General features: G+C 45.8%; 1 protein-coding gene across 1 annotated transcript in view; it reads left to right on the top strand.

Moving 5' to 3' along the window:
• The window catches only part of AGAP1 (ArfGAP with GTPase domain, ankyrin repeat and PH domain 1), a 482,721-nt gene that overhangs the window by 296,819 nt on the left and 170,434 nt on the right, over window positions 1-15,468 (top strand). Inside the window, 1 exon segment of the mRNA XM_078154609.1 lies at window positions 6,182-6,343. Coding sequence (XP_078010735.1) covers window positions 6,182-6,343 — 162 coding nt within the window.

The raw sequence follows: 15,468 nt of genomic DNA on the forward strand, positions 1-15,468 counted from the left end.
TGTAAAGTGCTCAGCACGGTGCCTGGCACGCAGGAGGTGAATAAATCCTTTGAGATTTTTCAACTTAAATTTTATTCTTTTTCTTGAATTTAACAAACAACGAAGAAGAACATTCCCATATGCAAAGAAAAATGTCCAGAGATTGCATGTCAAACTGGGACTCAATATCTTCTGCAGCAGAATCAATAGCAATCTAAATCAGACCAGCAAAATCATCTTATAAGAGTATACCAATATGCTCTCTTTTTATGCTGTCTCCTTACCTCCCCCTCAGGATCCCTGGCTTCCTTCAAACCACCACTCAGGTATCACTGCCTACATAATAATAGCTAATAGCTAGCTTTTTATAGTGCCTACTATGTGCCAGGCACAATGGTAAGTGCTTACAAGTTTCATGTCATTTGTTACAACAATCCTGCAGGGTAGATACTATTATTATCCCCATTTTACAAATGAAGAAACTGAGGCAAACAAGAGTTAAGTGACTTGCTCAGGGTCATTCAGCTCCTCTTCCAGGCTCAGAATTCTATCCACTGTAACATGTACCTGCCACTTTTTTTTTTTATCCTCACTACCTAGCAGTGTAAGCTGACCATTTACTGCTACTATTCAGCTAATCCATTGGAAAAATCTGGATGTAACCATGTGACCCAGGGATTTTCAGAGCTCAGTTACAGGACACTGTCTCTACAGACAAAGTGGTTTGATTGAATTCCCTTCATTCCATTCCCTTCCACATGATCCTGGACTCCACCCAACAACTGGGCTCACCATATGTTTTCACTGATTTCACTGAGCAACTTGGCCCAGTTTGGGAAGAAAATACTGGAATGATGGAGCGGAAGAAGATGGGAGCAGGTGGTATCTAAAGTTTCATCCGTGGCGAGGGGAGAAAAGGAAACGAGTGACTAGAAGCAAGGCATTCTTGTTTGTAGACAAGACATCAAGCATTTCTTGAGCACCTACTATGTTCCAGGGGAAGTGATAGATACAAAGAGGCAGAAAGACCTCCCTTGCTCTCAAGGAGTTCACAGTCTAAGATGAGAGGGGAAGGGGAAGATAATAAGCATTGATTAAGCACCTACTGTATGCCAGGCATGTGCTAAGCACTTTACAAATATTATCTCCTTTGATCTTCACAATAACCCTGGGAGGTAAGTGCTATTATGATCTCCATTTTATAATTGAGGAAACTGAGGCAACCAGAGGTGGAGTGATTTGCCCAAGGTCCCACAGCTAATGAGGGTCTGGGGCCAGATTTGAACTCGGATCTTCTTGAGTCCAGGACTAGCTTGTAGATAACTCTGGGCAACATGCAAAGAGGCTAGACAGAATTAATTGGAGATAATCAAGAGAAAAGAGGTGTTAACATTATGGGGAATCAGGCATAGCAGGAGTGGAAAGCTAGATTGGGGCTGAGTCACAAGGAGCTGTACTTGTCAGCCAGAGCAGTTGCTATTGGGATGCTACAGATGACCAGGAGTGATTCAGGTTGCTGGAGTGCGGGGAGTGACACGCTCAGGTTGAAGTTGTAGGGACGTGGGTTTGGCCATTGTAGGCAGACAGGAAGAGACTTGAGGCAAGAAGGAAGGCGGGGGCACTGAGTGGAAGATAAAGGGTGGACAAAGCAGAGAAGAGGTCACCCTCCTCCTCAGAGGTGAACTGTGGAAGAAGGTGAGTCAGATGACCACCAACTGTAGAGACATGGGGAAGATTGGAAGGTCTTCCCATCAAAGGTAGCACTAGACCATCAGAGAAGGCACGGGTCCTTGTGCACCAAGAGATGCTGGTGAATACTGACCAGCACCACCAGCAGAGAGGCTTCCCAGGACCTCTCAAGAGTGGGCACCAGATCTGCAACAAGAAGGGAGCCTCATGAGCTTCTGGTGAGATGAGATTCATGATGAGAATCTGGAAAGACAGAAGTGTGACTGAATTAGAGTGCAGCTAGGCTCAAGGGATAGAGCACTGGGTCTGGAGTCAGGAAGACCTAAGTGTAAGTCCCGCCTCAGACACTTACAGGCTGTGTGACCCTAGGCAAATCACTTCACCCTGTCTGCCTTAGTTTCCTGATCTGTCAAATAAGTTGGAGAAAGACAGGGCAAACTACTCTGGTATCTCTGCCAAGAAAAACCCAAATGGGGTCATGGAGAGTCAGACTGGACTGGAACAACTCAACAACAACATATAGACATAATGGATATCATTCCACCCATTTTACAGAGGAAGAAACCGAGGCCCCAATAAATTGTAATGCAGCTAGTTAGTGTCAGAGGTGGGGTTGGATTCCATTTCTTCCTGTCTCCAGGTCTAGGCCTCTATCCTAAAGGCCACAAGAGAAACAAGTGATATTGTGGTGTAAGTATGGAAGTACCCCGACACCACCCCACCCTCACTAGAGAGAGAAAATAGATAAGAATGAGTTTGGGAAGCAGAGTGCAAACCTTGGATGGAGGCTATGGGAGAGTTGTGATGGGGAACTTCGATTACCGGCATTTGTGGCTGGTGGGTTCTGGACTTGTTTTCGTCATCAGTCATTGACTGTAACCAGGACATTTGTTCCTCTAGGCCTAAACTGGCCACCAAACAGATGTAGCCATGCTCTCTAGAGGAAGTAACCAGGCGATCTTAGAGTTTGTGATGATCCAGAAGAAGCCACCAGGCCTTGTCCACCACGCTTCCCAGACTGGGGGATTGTGGGTTTCAAAGATTTCTGAGAAAGCACAGGTGGATACCTGTGCCCTGACTTTCTATAAAAGAAATAGGTCCAAGAGATCTGAGATGCTATCAAGAGTGGAATTTTGAGGATCCAGGTACATATTTTTCAGATAAGGGTTAGCTGTCCAAAGAGATGATTCAGGGGTACAGAAAAGTCATCCACTAACTTGGATTTTAAAAAGAATGTTCAGAAATTGGAAGTGAGGGGTTAGCTAAGGAGACATCGATGGATGGATCAGGGCGGGGGAGACAGCTCACCAAGCTCCTTCTATCTTTGGGAGACTTGGAGAGAAAAGAAAGCATGAGGTGACAGTCACGGCCCTGCAAGGGTATTTTCAGAAAACTCATGTTTAGAATGAGCTCCAGGTAGAGCTGAGTCTGAGGGCATTAAAAAAGGCAAAAGGGTCAGACGACATCTGTCCTTTTGCTTGGTTCTGGGCAGACAGAGGTTCAGTGACTGCCCCAGGGTCACATAGGTGGTGAGAGTCTGAGGCCTTCCTTACTCCAGGGCCAACAGTCTGTCTACTGCTCCCTTCTGGATTTTGTATTTAAGTCCTCAGGGCTTCGTACAAGAAGCTCTGTATCCATGGCCTGGTCACGAGGAAACAAAGGCCAGACTTGGCATTACAGTAAGTCCAGGCTCCTGACCTAGGGCTCCTTACATTGTCACTTCCCAGGGATCAGATTGGTCCTAGGGAAGAACCTATAGTCAAGTGTTAAATGGCCCCAGATAGAAAGATGGTGGAGGGGAAGAGGAAACAACACACATGATTACGATGGGCCTCAGCAAAAGAAAGATGGTTTATCATTTGGGCTGAGAGCTGGGGTCAACAGAGTCATATTTGAATGTGGAGAAGTCCCAGGATTTCTGCTGACCCATGAATTCCTTTTCTCTGGTATCCTTAGCATCTGTCCCTTTATATTTATATTATGTCTATGTGTCATTTCTCCTAGGAGGCTGAAGTTCCGTGAAGATAGGAACCACGTCCTGTGGAAACTTCCTATCTCTCCTAGAGCTCTCTTTTAAATGTTTAATTGATGACTTTTCAGCACCTCGGTCAGCTCCCAGTGAACACTCCAAACCCATCCCCAGTGAACACATTTCCTTTTAAGAAAGAAAAAGGAGCAAAGCAAAGCCCTTGACACACACCATCTCCATGTCTGCCTTCCCTTAGTTAACCCTCAACTCTCTACTCATGAGGGAGCAGGTACTTATTGTGGGTTTTCTGGAACCACATTTACTCACATTTTATTTGAATTGCGATTCCTTTTAGAATTGTTTTCACGGACAGTGTTGCAGTCATTGGGTGTGCTCTTCTCCTGGTTCTGTTTTCCTAGACCGAATCAGTGTGTACAAGTCTTCCCATGTTTCTCCAAGTTTACATATCTGTTTATTATGGTGTAACATACCCGGTTACTTCACGACTCGTTTGGCTGTTTCTGACTAGCTTTGAGTCTACTTTGTTTCCAGTCTTGTGCTGCTGCAAGGGCTTCTGTAAATATGTCGATATGGGACCCTTCCCTCTGCTGTTAACCTTTGCTGATGTACATGTCTGGTAGTGGAACCTCCAGCTCAAAATGTCTGGACAGTTTGCTTACTGCCTCTGGTTTCATCATTCCAAATCGTTTTGGGGAATGGTTGTTCCAAACCACAACAAGATGTGTTGGTGTGCCTGTCTTCCCATAGACCCCCCAGCATTGACTGTTTCTGTCTTTATCAACTTTGCCTATTTAATGAATGTGAAATGAAATGTCAATCATTTTCTTTTATACTTCTCTTGTTTAGTGTTTCATGTAGTTGTTGATAAGCTTCTTATGAAAAAGATTTGTTAATGTATTTTGATGATCTCTATTACAGAGGAGTTCACAGAGCTCTTTCCACCATTAAGCATATTTTGTGTCATTTTCTGTGGTTTGCAGATTGTTTTGTTTCCTGTGCGTGATTCCTCAATTGGTCTAAAGTCTATGTCTCAGATCTATAGCCTGCCTGATTTTTCTTGGTATTTTTTTTTAATTTCCCCATTTTTTTATAGTGTGCGGACAAAAGAAGGCCTTAGTCTGTGGCATTTAGCATTCTCTCCCTCCAGAAAGCACTGTGTTTATACTGTGAAATCATTGGTTTTCTTATGTAGATAAAAGATGGAGAGGACAGCATCATAATCCCAAATGTTTGGCATGGGATTACCCATGAATTATGTTTCTTCTGAATTTTGTTTATATTAATATTTGTATTGTGTGTGTATTTTGAGACCAGGAATTAATTCAGCAAGTAAAGCCACATCTCTATTTGGCATGTATCGTACTAGGGTATAATTGAGGATTAATGTTATCAAAAACCCCTTTTCAAAACAACCATTTGCTTATAAAAATGTAGGTCTGTTCTCAATAAACATACTTGGAAAAAAGTTCAAAAGAAGCTAAAGAATTTCAGGATCTTCTGTAGCTCTTAATCAAGGAATGTGCCTTTACTGATTGACTTTCAATAAAGGAGCCTTTTCCCAATTTTTATAATTATACTTTAAAAAATTTTTATCAATATCTTTCTTGCACATTGTCTTTATTTCCCAGCATATCACCTCTTGCTCCCTACCCAGAGCCATCCCTTCTTATAAGGAAAAACTTGTTTTTAGAGAGAGAGAAAGGTTCAGCAAAACTAGTCATTACATCAAGAAAAAAGTCCAGCAGTGTGTGCTATGTTCCTTGGATGATAGACACTTTAAGAGGCACCACTTGAGCGGTGTGCCTTGAGCTTTCCCCAGGCTACCAAAAGGTAGAGGGTGCTGAAAGCACTTGGCCTCATTCAGCAGGCAGAACAGCTGAACTTAGCAAAGATGGTGAGAAAAGGAAGCTGCCAGGTACACAGCTTGATAGTACTGTAGGGGAGTGGCTCCCCGGCCCACGTCTACACTACTATGGGGCACATTTCCAGGAGCAATCTCTGCCCACCCCCTCAAGCTCTTCGGCCACACAGGTTTTGATGGTCCCTTTAATCTGGTTGCCGTCTTGCAGTCTTTGCTCAGGTGCCGGAATTGCTAGTTAGGGCCCTGCTGAGCAGCGCGTTGCACAATCAGGTTTCCATCACTCTTGTGCAGTTGGTATCAGCATTCTTGGCGGCTGAATGGAGAGCCCACATTGGTCAAAGAGAGGGAACTTTCAATCCCTGATTCCTATCTGTGTCAGGTGATGATACCAGCTTTTAGGCAGCTCCTTCCTGTTTAGAATTGTGGAGGGCTGAATCATCATTGGGATTAAGTTCATCCCATGTGTCTGTTTCCCATATTTTACAGTAGCCTGAGGCTGCTTTGTTCGATGTGAGCCTGTATCATCCCATTTTCCCTGGAGGGTTGAGGGAGGTGGCACTGTCCCCCACTGGCTACGGGTGGCGTCCAGTGCCTGGAAATCACTGTGATGTTCTGCAGGCTTGTCCTATGCGGTGTTGTTCACCTTCCTTGTTTGTTTCCAGGGAATGTTACTGCTAGTGCGTCTGTGTCTCAGATGGCAAGTGGCATCAGCTTAGTGTCCTTCAACACGCGCCCCGATGGGATGCACCAACGGTCCTACTCCGTCTCCAGCGCTGACCAGTGGAGTGAAGCCACAGTCATTGCCAACTCGGGCATCAGCAGCGGTAAGAGAGGACTCTTTCCTTACAGAACACCTAGCTGCCTCACCTGCACACTGAGGGGGTTGGACCACGGGATTTGAGGTTCCCTTCTGGCTCTCCCACTCTCTGCTCCTAAGTCTGACAGCACGGGGAGAACCTAAATCAGACTCCTGCCAAGAATCCCAACCACAGCCAGACCACAGGAGGCCTCGTGGCACAGTGGGAAGAGCGCCGGATTCACAGTCACGGAACCTCGGTTCAAATCCCTGCCCAGGTGGTGACCTGGAGCAGATCTCTTAACCTCTCCAGGCCTCCGTTTCCTCATCTGTAACCTGAGTGGGTTCTACATAATGGCTCCTGAGGCCCCTCTCAGCCCTAACTCTAGGATTCTGTGATCTTCCTTCTTTTCATCCAAGGAAATCGAGGGGTGTATTCTGCGTGCTCTTCCTTCTGCATCTGCTTTCCACTGATGTGGCGCGTACCAAGATGTCCGAGAGGCCGTCCTCTTGTATGGATCCTTGGTGCCTAGCAACCTTCCACTTCCCTCCTGATACCCCCACCCCAGGAGAACCCCATGGATTCTTCACAGGGAATAATGGTGCACATGTAAAGTGGCTGGCATTCCCATGACTCCATGAATAATGCAACACGGAGGGAATCCTGGGCTGCAGAGATGCGCTTTGCCCGTGGCGTTCCAGCCCTAGACTACTCACCGGTATTTAAAGGAATTCCCACTGTTGTAGATAATCTATCAGATAGGGTTTTAGAGTAATTTTAGCATAATTTGTACTAATTAAAAGACTTCAGCATCCAGTCTTCCCTGTAGACCTACCAGCTGCTACAGAAGCCCATTTGCTTTGGGTAAACATCATCCTTATCTCTATTTACTCCAGACCTGGCTGACGGAACGGTGCCTGGTGAAAGCCTTGAAGGAAAATCTTTCAAAACCCAGGGAGAGGAAGACACAGAATCTGCAAGTGGAGTTCTGAAGGGTGCTGTAGGGAGGAGGCGATGGAAGGTCTCCTGCCTTGGGAAAGAGGACTGCGAAGCCCCTCTGGTGGCCCCTTCCGGGCACCATTGGCTCCCCAGCACCAATATTTCTTTCTTCTCCTTTGAGAAAAGCCCAGTAGTGTATAGTGAGTGGCTGTTGTCCCCCACCAAAGGCACCCTGGAAGGCTTTCTGCCTTTCACCTCAAGTCTCCCAGTCTTGAGCACAGTGCAGAGAGGAAATGAATAAATTACAGTTAATAACACCCCCCAACCCCCTGCCCCATCCCCGGTATCTTGTAGGTGAGGCAAGGCATTCTGCATTCTTGCCAGATCCTTGAAAGGATCAGATATGTTCAGCAGGATCTATCCATTTCTTTTCAGGGCTATGTCTTGAATTTAAGTCTGTTCACCCATTTGGTTAGAAGGAGATCGCTCTTTATCTGGAATGGGAGTGCCTGGACAGGCAAATGAATTTAAGAAACTAGGGTGTGGTGGTGGTTTCTTTTTTTTCTTCTCAAATTGACCAAAGGCTCCTCTCTTTGTGCTGGTACTCCCCACCCCATACCTCCTTCTGCTGATACCATTCTTGAGAATAACAAGGCCATATGTCATGTTTGGGAGAGAAATGCCACCCCTTTCTTACTTTGAGAGGGATATATTGTTCAGTTCCCCGCAGTGTGCCCAGAGTTAAAATGTTCCACTCTGCCAGAAGTGAATTCAAGGGGAAGGCCCCTGGATTTGGAAGCCAGAGGGCCTGGGTTTACTTTCTCGACTCTCTGGCTTACTAGCATGACTTTGGGACCTTGGGTAGGAGATGACTTTCTGCCTCATCTATACAGTTAGAAGGCTGTTGTGCAGCACCTCTAACATCTTGGACTATGAGCTTTATGTCATGGAACGGCCTCTAACCGAAGTTCCAAGGCTGCCTCTCCACCTCAAACCCATGTGACCTTGCATAAGGCCCCTCTCCAGGAATGAATTCCCTGCTCTGTAAAATGAGTCCATTGGGCCAGATGGCCTTGGGGGCCCCTTCCAGCTCTAAATACCATGGCCCTGTGATACCTATGACATCAGTATCTCAGGGATTTTTTTTTCCTAAGAGACCATTGACCTCACCACGAAAGTAAAATGTAAATTAAGTTAAAGCAGCCTTTTAAACAAACCATCTTAGAATATACCTTATTACTTTATCTAAAAATCCATGATTAAAAAAAACCTAAACCTTTTAAGCAAATATCCTTTTGTTAGAGATGATTTCCTCTGCAGCGTTTGCTTACACATATTTAAATTAGCTATTACACCGAGGCCAATTAAGTAGATTGAGTGTTCTCTAACCCTTAGCGTCTTTCCTCTGAGCAGCAAAAGTCAGTCAACTCACAGGTATTTAAAACAAGCACTCTTAGGGGAAACATCTCGTAATGGAGTGGGCACTTGGGGCCTACACTTTCCTTCTCAGTAAGGAAGATTCAGTAGGAAGCTCACAGTCAGCAGAGACACAAATAAATGTCCAAGTACATTGTATGGAAAGACTAGCCTGGGAAGTGTGTAGGCTGGGTGGACAGTTAGGGGAAACTAGATTTTAAAGAAAGACCATCATGTATCATGTTTGGGGAGCTAGATGATACAGTAGAAATTTTGCTTTGAAATTTCAAAGGACTTGGGTTTGAATTCTGATTTGGCCACTTACTACCTATGTGACCTTAAGCAAGTCATTAACTCTCTGGACCTCAGTACCTTCACCTATAAAATGAGGAGATTGGGCTGAATTACATCCTAGTCTAGGTCCCTATAAGCTGATGAATCTTGTAGGCAAGGCCTACAAAAAAAAAAAGCAAAGAAAGGGATTTGGAACAAAGTGGGCAAAAGCCCATAAGTAGCCCAAGAGGAAGAATCATGCGTCTGGCAAATGGAGAAAGGCACTGGAGGGAAGGAAGCTGGGCCAGGATGTCATGGGAGATGGGGCCTTTGCGCTCAGCTGGGCTCCAAGCAGATGAGTATTGGTCAGCTTCCCTTTTTTGTCTTTCTAGTTCTTTATTTCTTTTTTATTATTACTTATCGTATTGGAAACATCCATGCGAAGCACTGAGCTTGCTGTTACTTTCCTTTTGGAAAAGTGAAGGAAGTCAAGTCAACAAGCACGGATTAAACTCCTGCTGTGTGCCAAGTGCCAGGGATAAAAAGAGGCAAAAGCCCATCCCGACCCTTAGAGAGCTCCTAGTCTATCAGAAAACGCCTTCTACTGTGTTTGCCAAATGCTTGCCCGCCATTTTTCATGATTTTCCTCACACACATGCCCTCACGTGCAATTTCAGGGTAGTGCCTGTGGCTAGCCACGTAGCCCACACTTCAGTGCAGACACAGGCCAATAAAATGATGGGGAAAGGCACAATGTATATGTACAGTTGGGGGAGGTGATTTTTTTTAACTTTTGAGGTTACCATTAGCACAGACTTAGAGGCAAGCACCCAAACGACCCCTCTTTTAATTTCAGCTCTTTTGCCCTGCCCAGGAAGAATTCTGAATTTGCTAGTCATAAAAAAGGGAACTCTGTAGGCAGCAGGCATGGGGAGAAGAGAAATAGCCTCAGGATTCCAATTCCAGGAGCCTGGAGAACGTGCCGGCTGACTGTCGCCGACTTTGATCACAGAGAAAACATGTGTCACGTCGGGCTCCCATTATTCTCAGCACCCTTTTCCCACACTAAATTAATACTTTGAGTAGCTCCAGAGAACTTTCCAAAGTCTTCCTCTCTGGCTCGCCAGGTATCCTGGGGTTCCTGTCTTTTTCAGCAACCATGAGAGGCTCCTAATTAGATAAATTACTTTGTCATGGGCCAAGCCACCAAACAGGAGGCGCCGCTCAATTAAGGGAGGAAAAAATAGAAAAATCCATTCTGCGCAATGGAATGCCCCACTGGTTTATGACTATTAGTGTTGGAAGGTTTTACATTTGAGTACCTGAGGTTGGAAATTAAATGTCTAATATCATTTGGCATCAGTAGCGTGAGACCCCGCGCCTGCCCTGAGAGAAAGATCTCGACAGCTCCTCTCCGCTTTTCAGGTGGCTGTCGGCTGGAGAGCGTGCAGAATCAAGGAGCGGGATCACAGTTTCTCCACTCTCCGCTTGCTGCCCAGCCTAATTTTTTTAAGTGTAGAAACATATTCGTCTCTCAGCTTCTGCGTTGAAGAAGGCCGTTCCAGCGGCCCATGAAAAATTAATTTTTTTACATTTTTTCTTACTCTCGTAAGTGTTTGACAGAAGTAATTTTACCAGCAAGAGAGAATAAAAACGGGGCGCAGTAAATCCCTGTCCCGGAAGCCCTTGTGTAGATTCTTTATGGACCCAGAATTGATCTACGCGTCAGATCCTGATGTAGCTTAAACTGTTTATCACCCTAATGGCAGAAGGGAGACCGTGGACATCAACTTATAATCCCGAGTGAAAGAAATTGGTGTTTGCAGTCAATGAAGGGGCAGCTTAGCTTTATTGATGGATTTAGAACAATTACCTCAACAGCAGCGATTGGTGGAAGGCTTTCTGGAATCTTACCGCAAGCGTGCTTGTTGGTTTTCCCTGATTAATCATTTCCTCTCAAGGTAATTTTCTCTAAAAGTGTTATCTATGAGTTTGCGCCACAGCGAGGGGGGAGGGCCCCCAGAAACCTCACCCGAGTCATCTGTAGCATCCTTCTTTGTCACCACTCGCTTGGAGGAGAAATCCGTTGTGTGCGTCTGTGTGCATTTGTGTCCCCCTTAAGCTTGAAAGATGTGAATTGCCATCCTCCGTACCCCTGCCATGCTGGGGTATTTGGGGTTGCTCTTGGTGCAGCTGTTTCTGGGTAGTGGTTGGATGGCACCACCTACCCTCAAACATACCCATCTGTCCTCGAGCTCGAGGGTTCAGCTTCTGCTTCCTCAACATGGCCGGGTTTCCTGACTGGCTTTCTCAGAGACTCTGGGGCATCTTAGGCTTCAGACAGTGCCACTGCAACACAGTCTGTCTCCTCCCCTCAATGCCCCGCCATTCTCATCAATATGGCAGTGGCTCCAATTGGGCTTCGGGATATCTGTTAAACTTCTCCTTGGCCTGCCTCCCATCAGATTGTCTTCCATCAGGCCATTGGACAGAAGCTGCTTTGTCAGTGATGCGGATAAATACCCCATCTATTCATCTTCCACTCCTGTGCTGTGGAAGATTGGAGTTGAGCCCATTTTTCCTAATCATTTCTTAAGTGGTACTTCTCCCTGCTGCCATCTCCAGTGTTCTGCACTAGAGTGATGTGGGCTTAGGGCCTGAAATCTGAAGTATTCCAGCTTGTTTCATTCACCTTTTTTTATGCCCTTTTTATTATGGAGGGAAAAGTCATGGGGGTTGCTTTGCAGCATTAGATTTCGGGTCTTTCACCATCCAGCTTGTGAGTCAGTGGTCTTTCCGCTCTAGTGGGCTCTCTTTGTCTAGGTGACCCTACCTTCAGTCATGCTCCAGAACCACCAGGAGATGGTTCCAGGCTGTCACCACAGTTTGGAAATCGTGAGTCTTAAATTATGGACGTATTTTACTGAGATAAGAGATCAGCACGCTTCCTAACCCCTCTTCTTTAGTTTTTTTTTGTTTTGTTTTGTGTTTTTAGTGAGGCAATTGGGGTTGTGACTTACAGCTAGGAAGTATTATGTGTCTGAGGCTGGATTTGAACTCAGGCCCTCCTGACTCCAGGGCCAGTGCTCTATCCATTGTGCCACCTCTCTGCCCCTTCTGTAGGTTTTAATTCTGTTAAAACACAGGTCATGTTTGCCAGAAGAGGAGATGATTCTTATAGGATTCTGATAAATTACTGGGTGCCATTTGGCACCTTTCTCACTTCTCTTTACCTTTATTCATACAGCACACATTTTATTTTTGGCACGCACATCCCTTCTCAGAGGTATCCTGTCAGCCTCGAGCTGAGCTCACCACCAGAACGCCCTCAGCGGCTCATCTCTGAGCATCCGCTAAGTGCAAGGTCGACCATCAGTTGTCAGTATCTTCACAGATCGTGGAAGCCACTTGAAGGAATGGTCCTTGTTTGTTTTCTAGTGGTGTGGTTCTTCCTTTTTCTAACTATAAGAAAAGAGAAGAGAGAACACCTAAGGAGCATCCCCTCAGCCCCATCTCCCAAGGAGGGGAGAAGAAAACGCTTTCTGAGTGAGAGGGGAGCAAATGCATTGCACTCCACAGCCTCCCGCCCATGGTCCCATCCACTCTTCCTCACAGTAGCTTTTCCTGAGGCTGTGTACCAGAGGTGGCCACATGGTGGAACTGTCACCGATGAGTAAAAATAAAATGGTATTGGAAGGAAAGAGATGATCACCAGACAGCCAGATCTCGTTTTCTGACCTCGGGCAAGTCATGAAACTTCTCTGAGGTTCTATTTCCTTATGGACAAAGTGACTTGGATGGCAAATTTGTGGATGTCACAAAAGCAGGAAAAATAGCCCATCCCTTAAATGAGAGAATCAGAATGCCAAAAGACGTGACTGGGCTGTTGGAGCTGAAGCCAACAAGATGAAATTAAGCAGGGGTGAGTGGAGAGTCTCCATTCGAAACCTTCTTTGGACAGAACAGGATGAGAAACAGTGGGTTTAGCCAAAGTTAATGAGAAACAGAGCCAAGGGGTTCAAATCATCTACAAAGGAGAAAGAGCCAAGAATGTGCTGTAGCTAACTTAAAAAAAGAAGTGATTGCAGCATCGCTCGTGTGCATAGGAGTATGAAGCAGCTGAGTCACAAGGGCCCAGCTCAGCCTCTTACTAACTACATGAGGCTGCGGAGTCACCTCTCCTCTCCACACCTTTTTTCCTTCTCTGAGAAATGAAAAGGTAGGACTAGGTGACCTCTGAGGTCCCTCCTCACTCTAGAACAACAGTCCTAATTAATGGAGGGAATGTTCCCGTCATATTGGCCATTGGTGAAATTGCATTGGGAGTTTTCTGTCCAGGTCCTATTTAGAAGAGGCATTGATGAAGTCATGGTTATCCAAAGGAAGGTGACCAAGGTGGCAAAGGGTCGTCAGAAGAAAATGAACAAAAGATGTTTAGCCTGGAGAATAGAAGACCTAGGGGGAAGGGGGGGCAGGAGAGTGGTGGCCCAATATTTGGCAAGCTGTCATGTAGAAGATGGGGTGCCATTGTTATTCTGTATTTCTCAGAAGGACAGAAGGAGAACTAGCTGGTGGAAGTTTTGTGTAAATATTAAGACTGTCTTCAAATGGGATAGCCTGCCTTCTTGGTCATGATGCTTCTGGTTACAGGAAATATTAGTGACTATACCAGACGCCCAGCTGTAACTAACTCCCAGGTTCCTTGTAGCCCAGTATCTGAACCCAGTGATCTACATTAATGAGCATCCCATCATCATCTCAAATGGGACTGGATCTGTAATTCGCTCCTAGCGAATTGCTCCCCCCTCTAATGTACTCTGCAACTTCCATCTGAGGTCCTAGCTTCTTAACCTGGGATTCTTCAGTATTCTGAGAACTAGATTTCAATATGTTGGCTATGCTTTGTAATCCTTACTTTATGCCTCTAAAACCATTATCTGAGGGGGCAGCTGGGTGGCACAGTGAATAGTGAACTGGCCCTGGATTCGGGAGGATCTGAGTTCAAATCCGGCCTCGGACACGTGACACTTGCTAGCTGTGTGACCCTGGGCAAGTCATTTAACCCCCATTGCCCAACCAAAAAAAAAAAACTGTTATCTGAGAATGGAACTGTTGGCACTACCTGACTGCCAAAGGGGTCTAGAGACCTCCAAAGGAGGAGACTCAGGATTGTAGAGCTTTTCCAGGGTCACTGAGGAGTTGAGACTCGACTTATGGCAGGCAGCCTATGTTTGTTAGAGGTCAGACCTGACCCCTGGGTCTTTCTGACTCAGAAGCTTCTTATACCACTCTACCAATAGGAACCTTAAGCATGTTTTTAACATTTGCTGAGATTATTCTCCTGTGGATTCCTGCCCTGGAGGAATGGTTGGACTCACTGGCCTCTGAGATCCCTCTCCCTTCTGATTCTCACCTTCAGTGCATTCGCTCTTTGTCACCTGATCGCCACTAGCAATACTTTCTTTACAAACTTTTTCCTCTCTGACAAGTTCCTTTAGAAATGATTTTCTAAAGAAGCCAATATCCCTGGCAGAGAACAGGATATTTTCATTTAAATTAGTTGCAGCTGTATTTTGGGAGAGCTGCTGAATGTTTTCTTTGTGGTCAGACTACGCTTCCCCATGACCGAGTCTAGCAGTTTTCAGCAGCTCACCACCACTGCCTGTGTTGGCATGTGCCAGCTTCGTGTGAATGACCAGGTGTGTGATCCGGACACACGTCCCAGCTGTTTATGAGCTCTAGGGTACATGTTATTAATATATGAGTCCACTGTTTCAGAGATTGCTCAGCGCAGGTAAAATAAGCCACCATTATCCTGTGCACGAGGAGGCATTCAGTCCGCCTGATGCTGGCGGTCACCGAGGCTTGGAGTTAGCATCCAACTCGGACGTACTTGATTTCCTTCTCTTCTCCTCGCGGCTCCTTCTTAGTAGAAAGGCTGATGAGAAATGACTTTACTAACCATTGGAGGAGCAGACGAGAGGAGGGGGGGCAGGCAGAGAGGACCTCTGATATCACAGAAATGTTGCCGATCCAACCCTGAATCATCAGAAGCAGATGATGTGGACTGTACCTTGAGACATCAAGATAGTCATCGAGAATTTGTCATTGCAAAGTCCTCATTAGATTGTCAGTGGTTCAGTGGAAAGGATGCTGCTATTTAATCTGGAGACTGAGCACCTCTGGTCCCATTTTTACCACTCGTGTGACCTTGGGACAGTCACCTCTGTGGGCCTCCATTTCCTCATCTGTAAATCAGTGGGTCAATCAACAAGCAATTATGAAGCACCTACTATATACCAGGCCGTGCACTAGGCCTTCACATTGGAGAGATGCTTCCCTCTTCCCTAATCCCGCTAAGCCTGTTCTCCATCTTGGCCACGACCTCCATTCCCTCCTCGTTTCTTTCCCAGGCCATTGACACTGTACTTGCTACCCTCCCTTCCTTTCTCTCTTAGTGAGTTCGTTCAACTGTGCATTCTTGTTTCTATTTGTGCCTGGCCCACACCAACCTTGGATTTGTC

The sequence above is a fragment of the Phascolarctos cinereus genome, unplaced genomic scaffold, assembly GCF_003287225.1.
Source record: "Phascolarctos cinereus isolate Bilbo 61053 unplaced genomic scaffold, phaCin_HiC Scaffold_5;HRSCAF=322, whole genome shotgun sequence".
In the NCBI taxonomy this organism is placed as follows: domain Eukaryota; kingdom Metazoa; phylum Chordata; class Mammalia; order Diprotodontia; family Phascolarctidae; genus Phascolarctos; species Phascolarctos cinereus.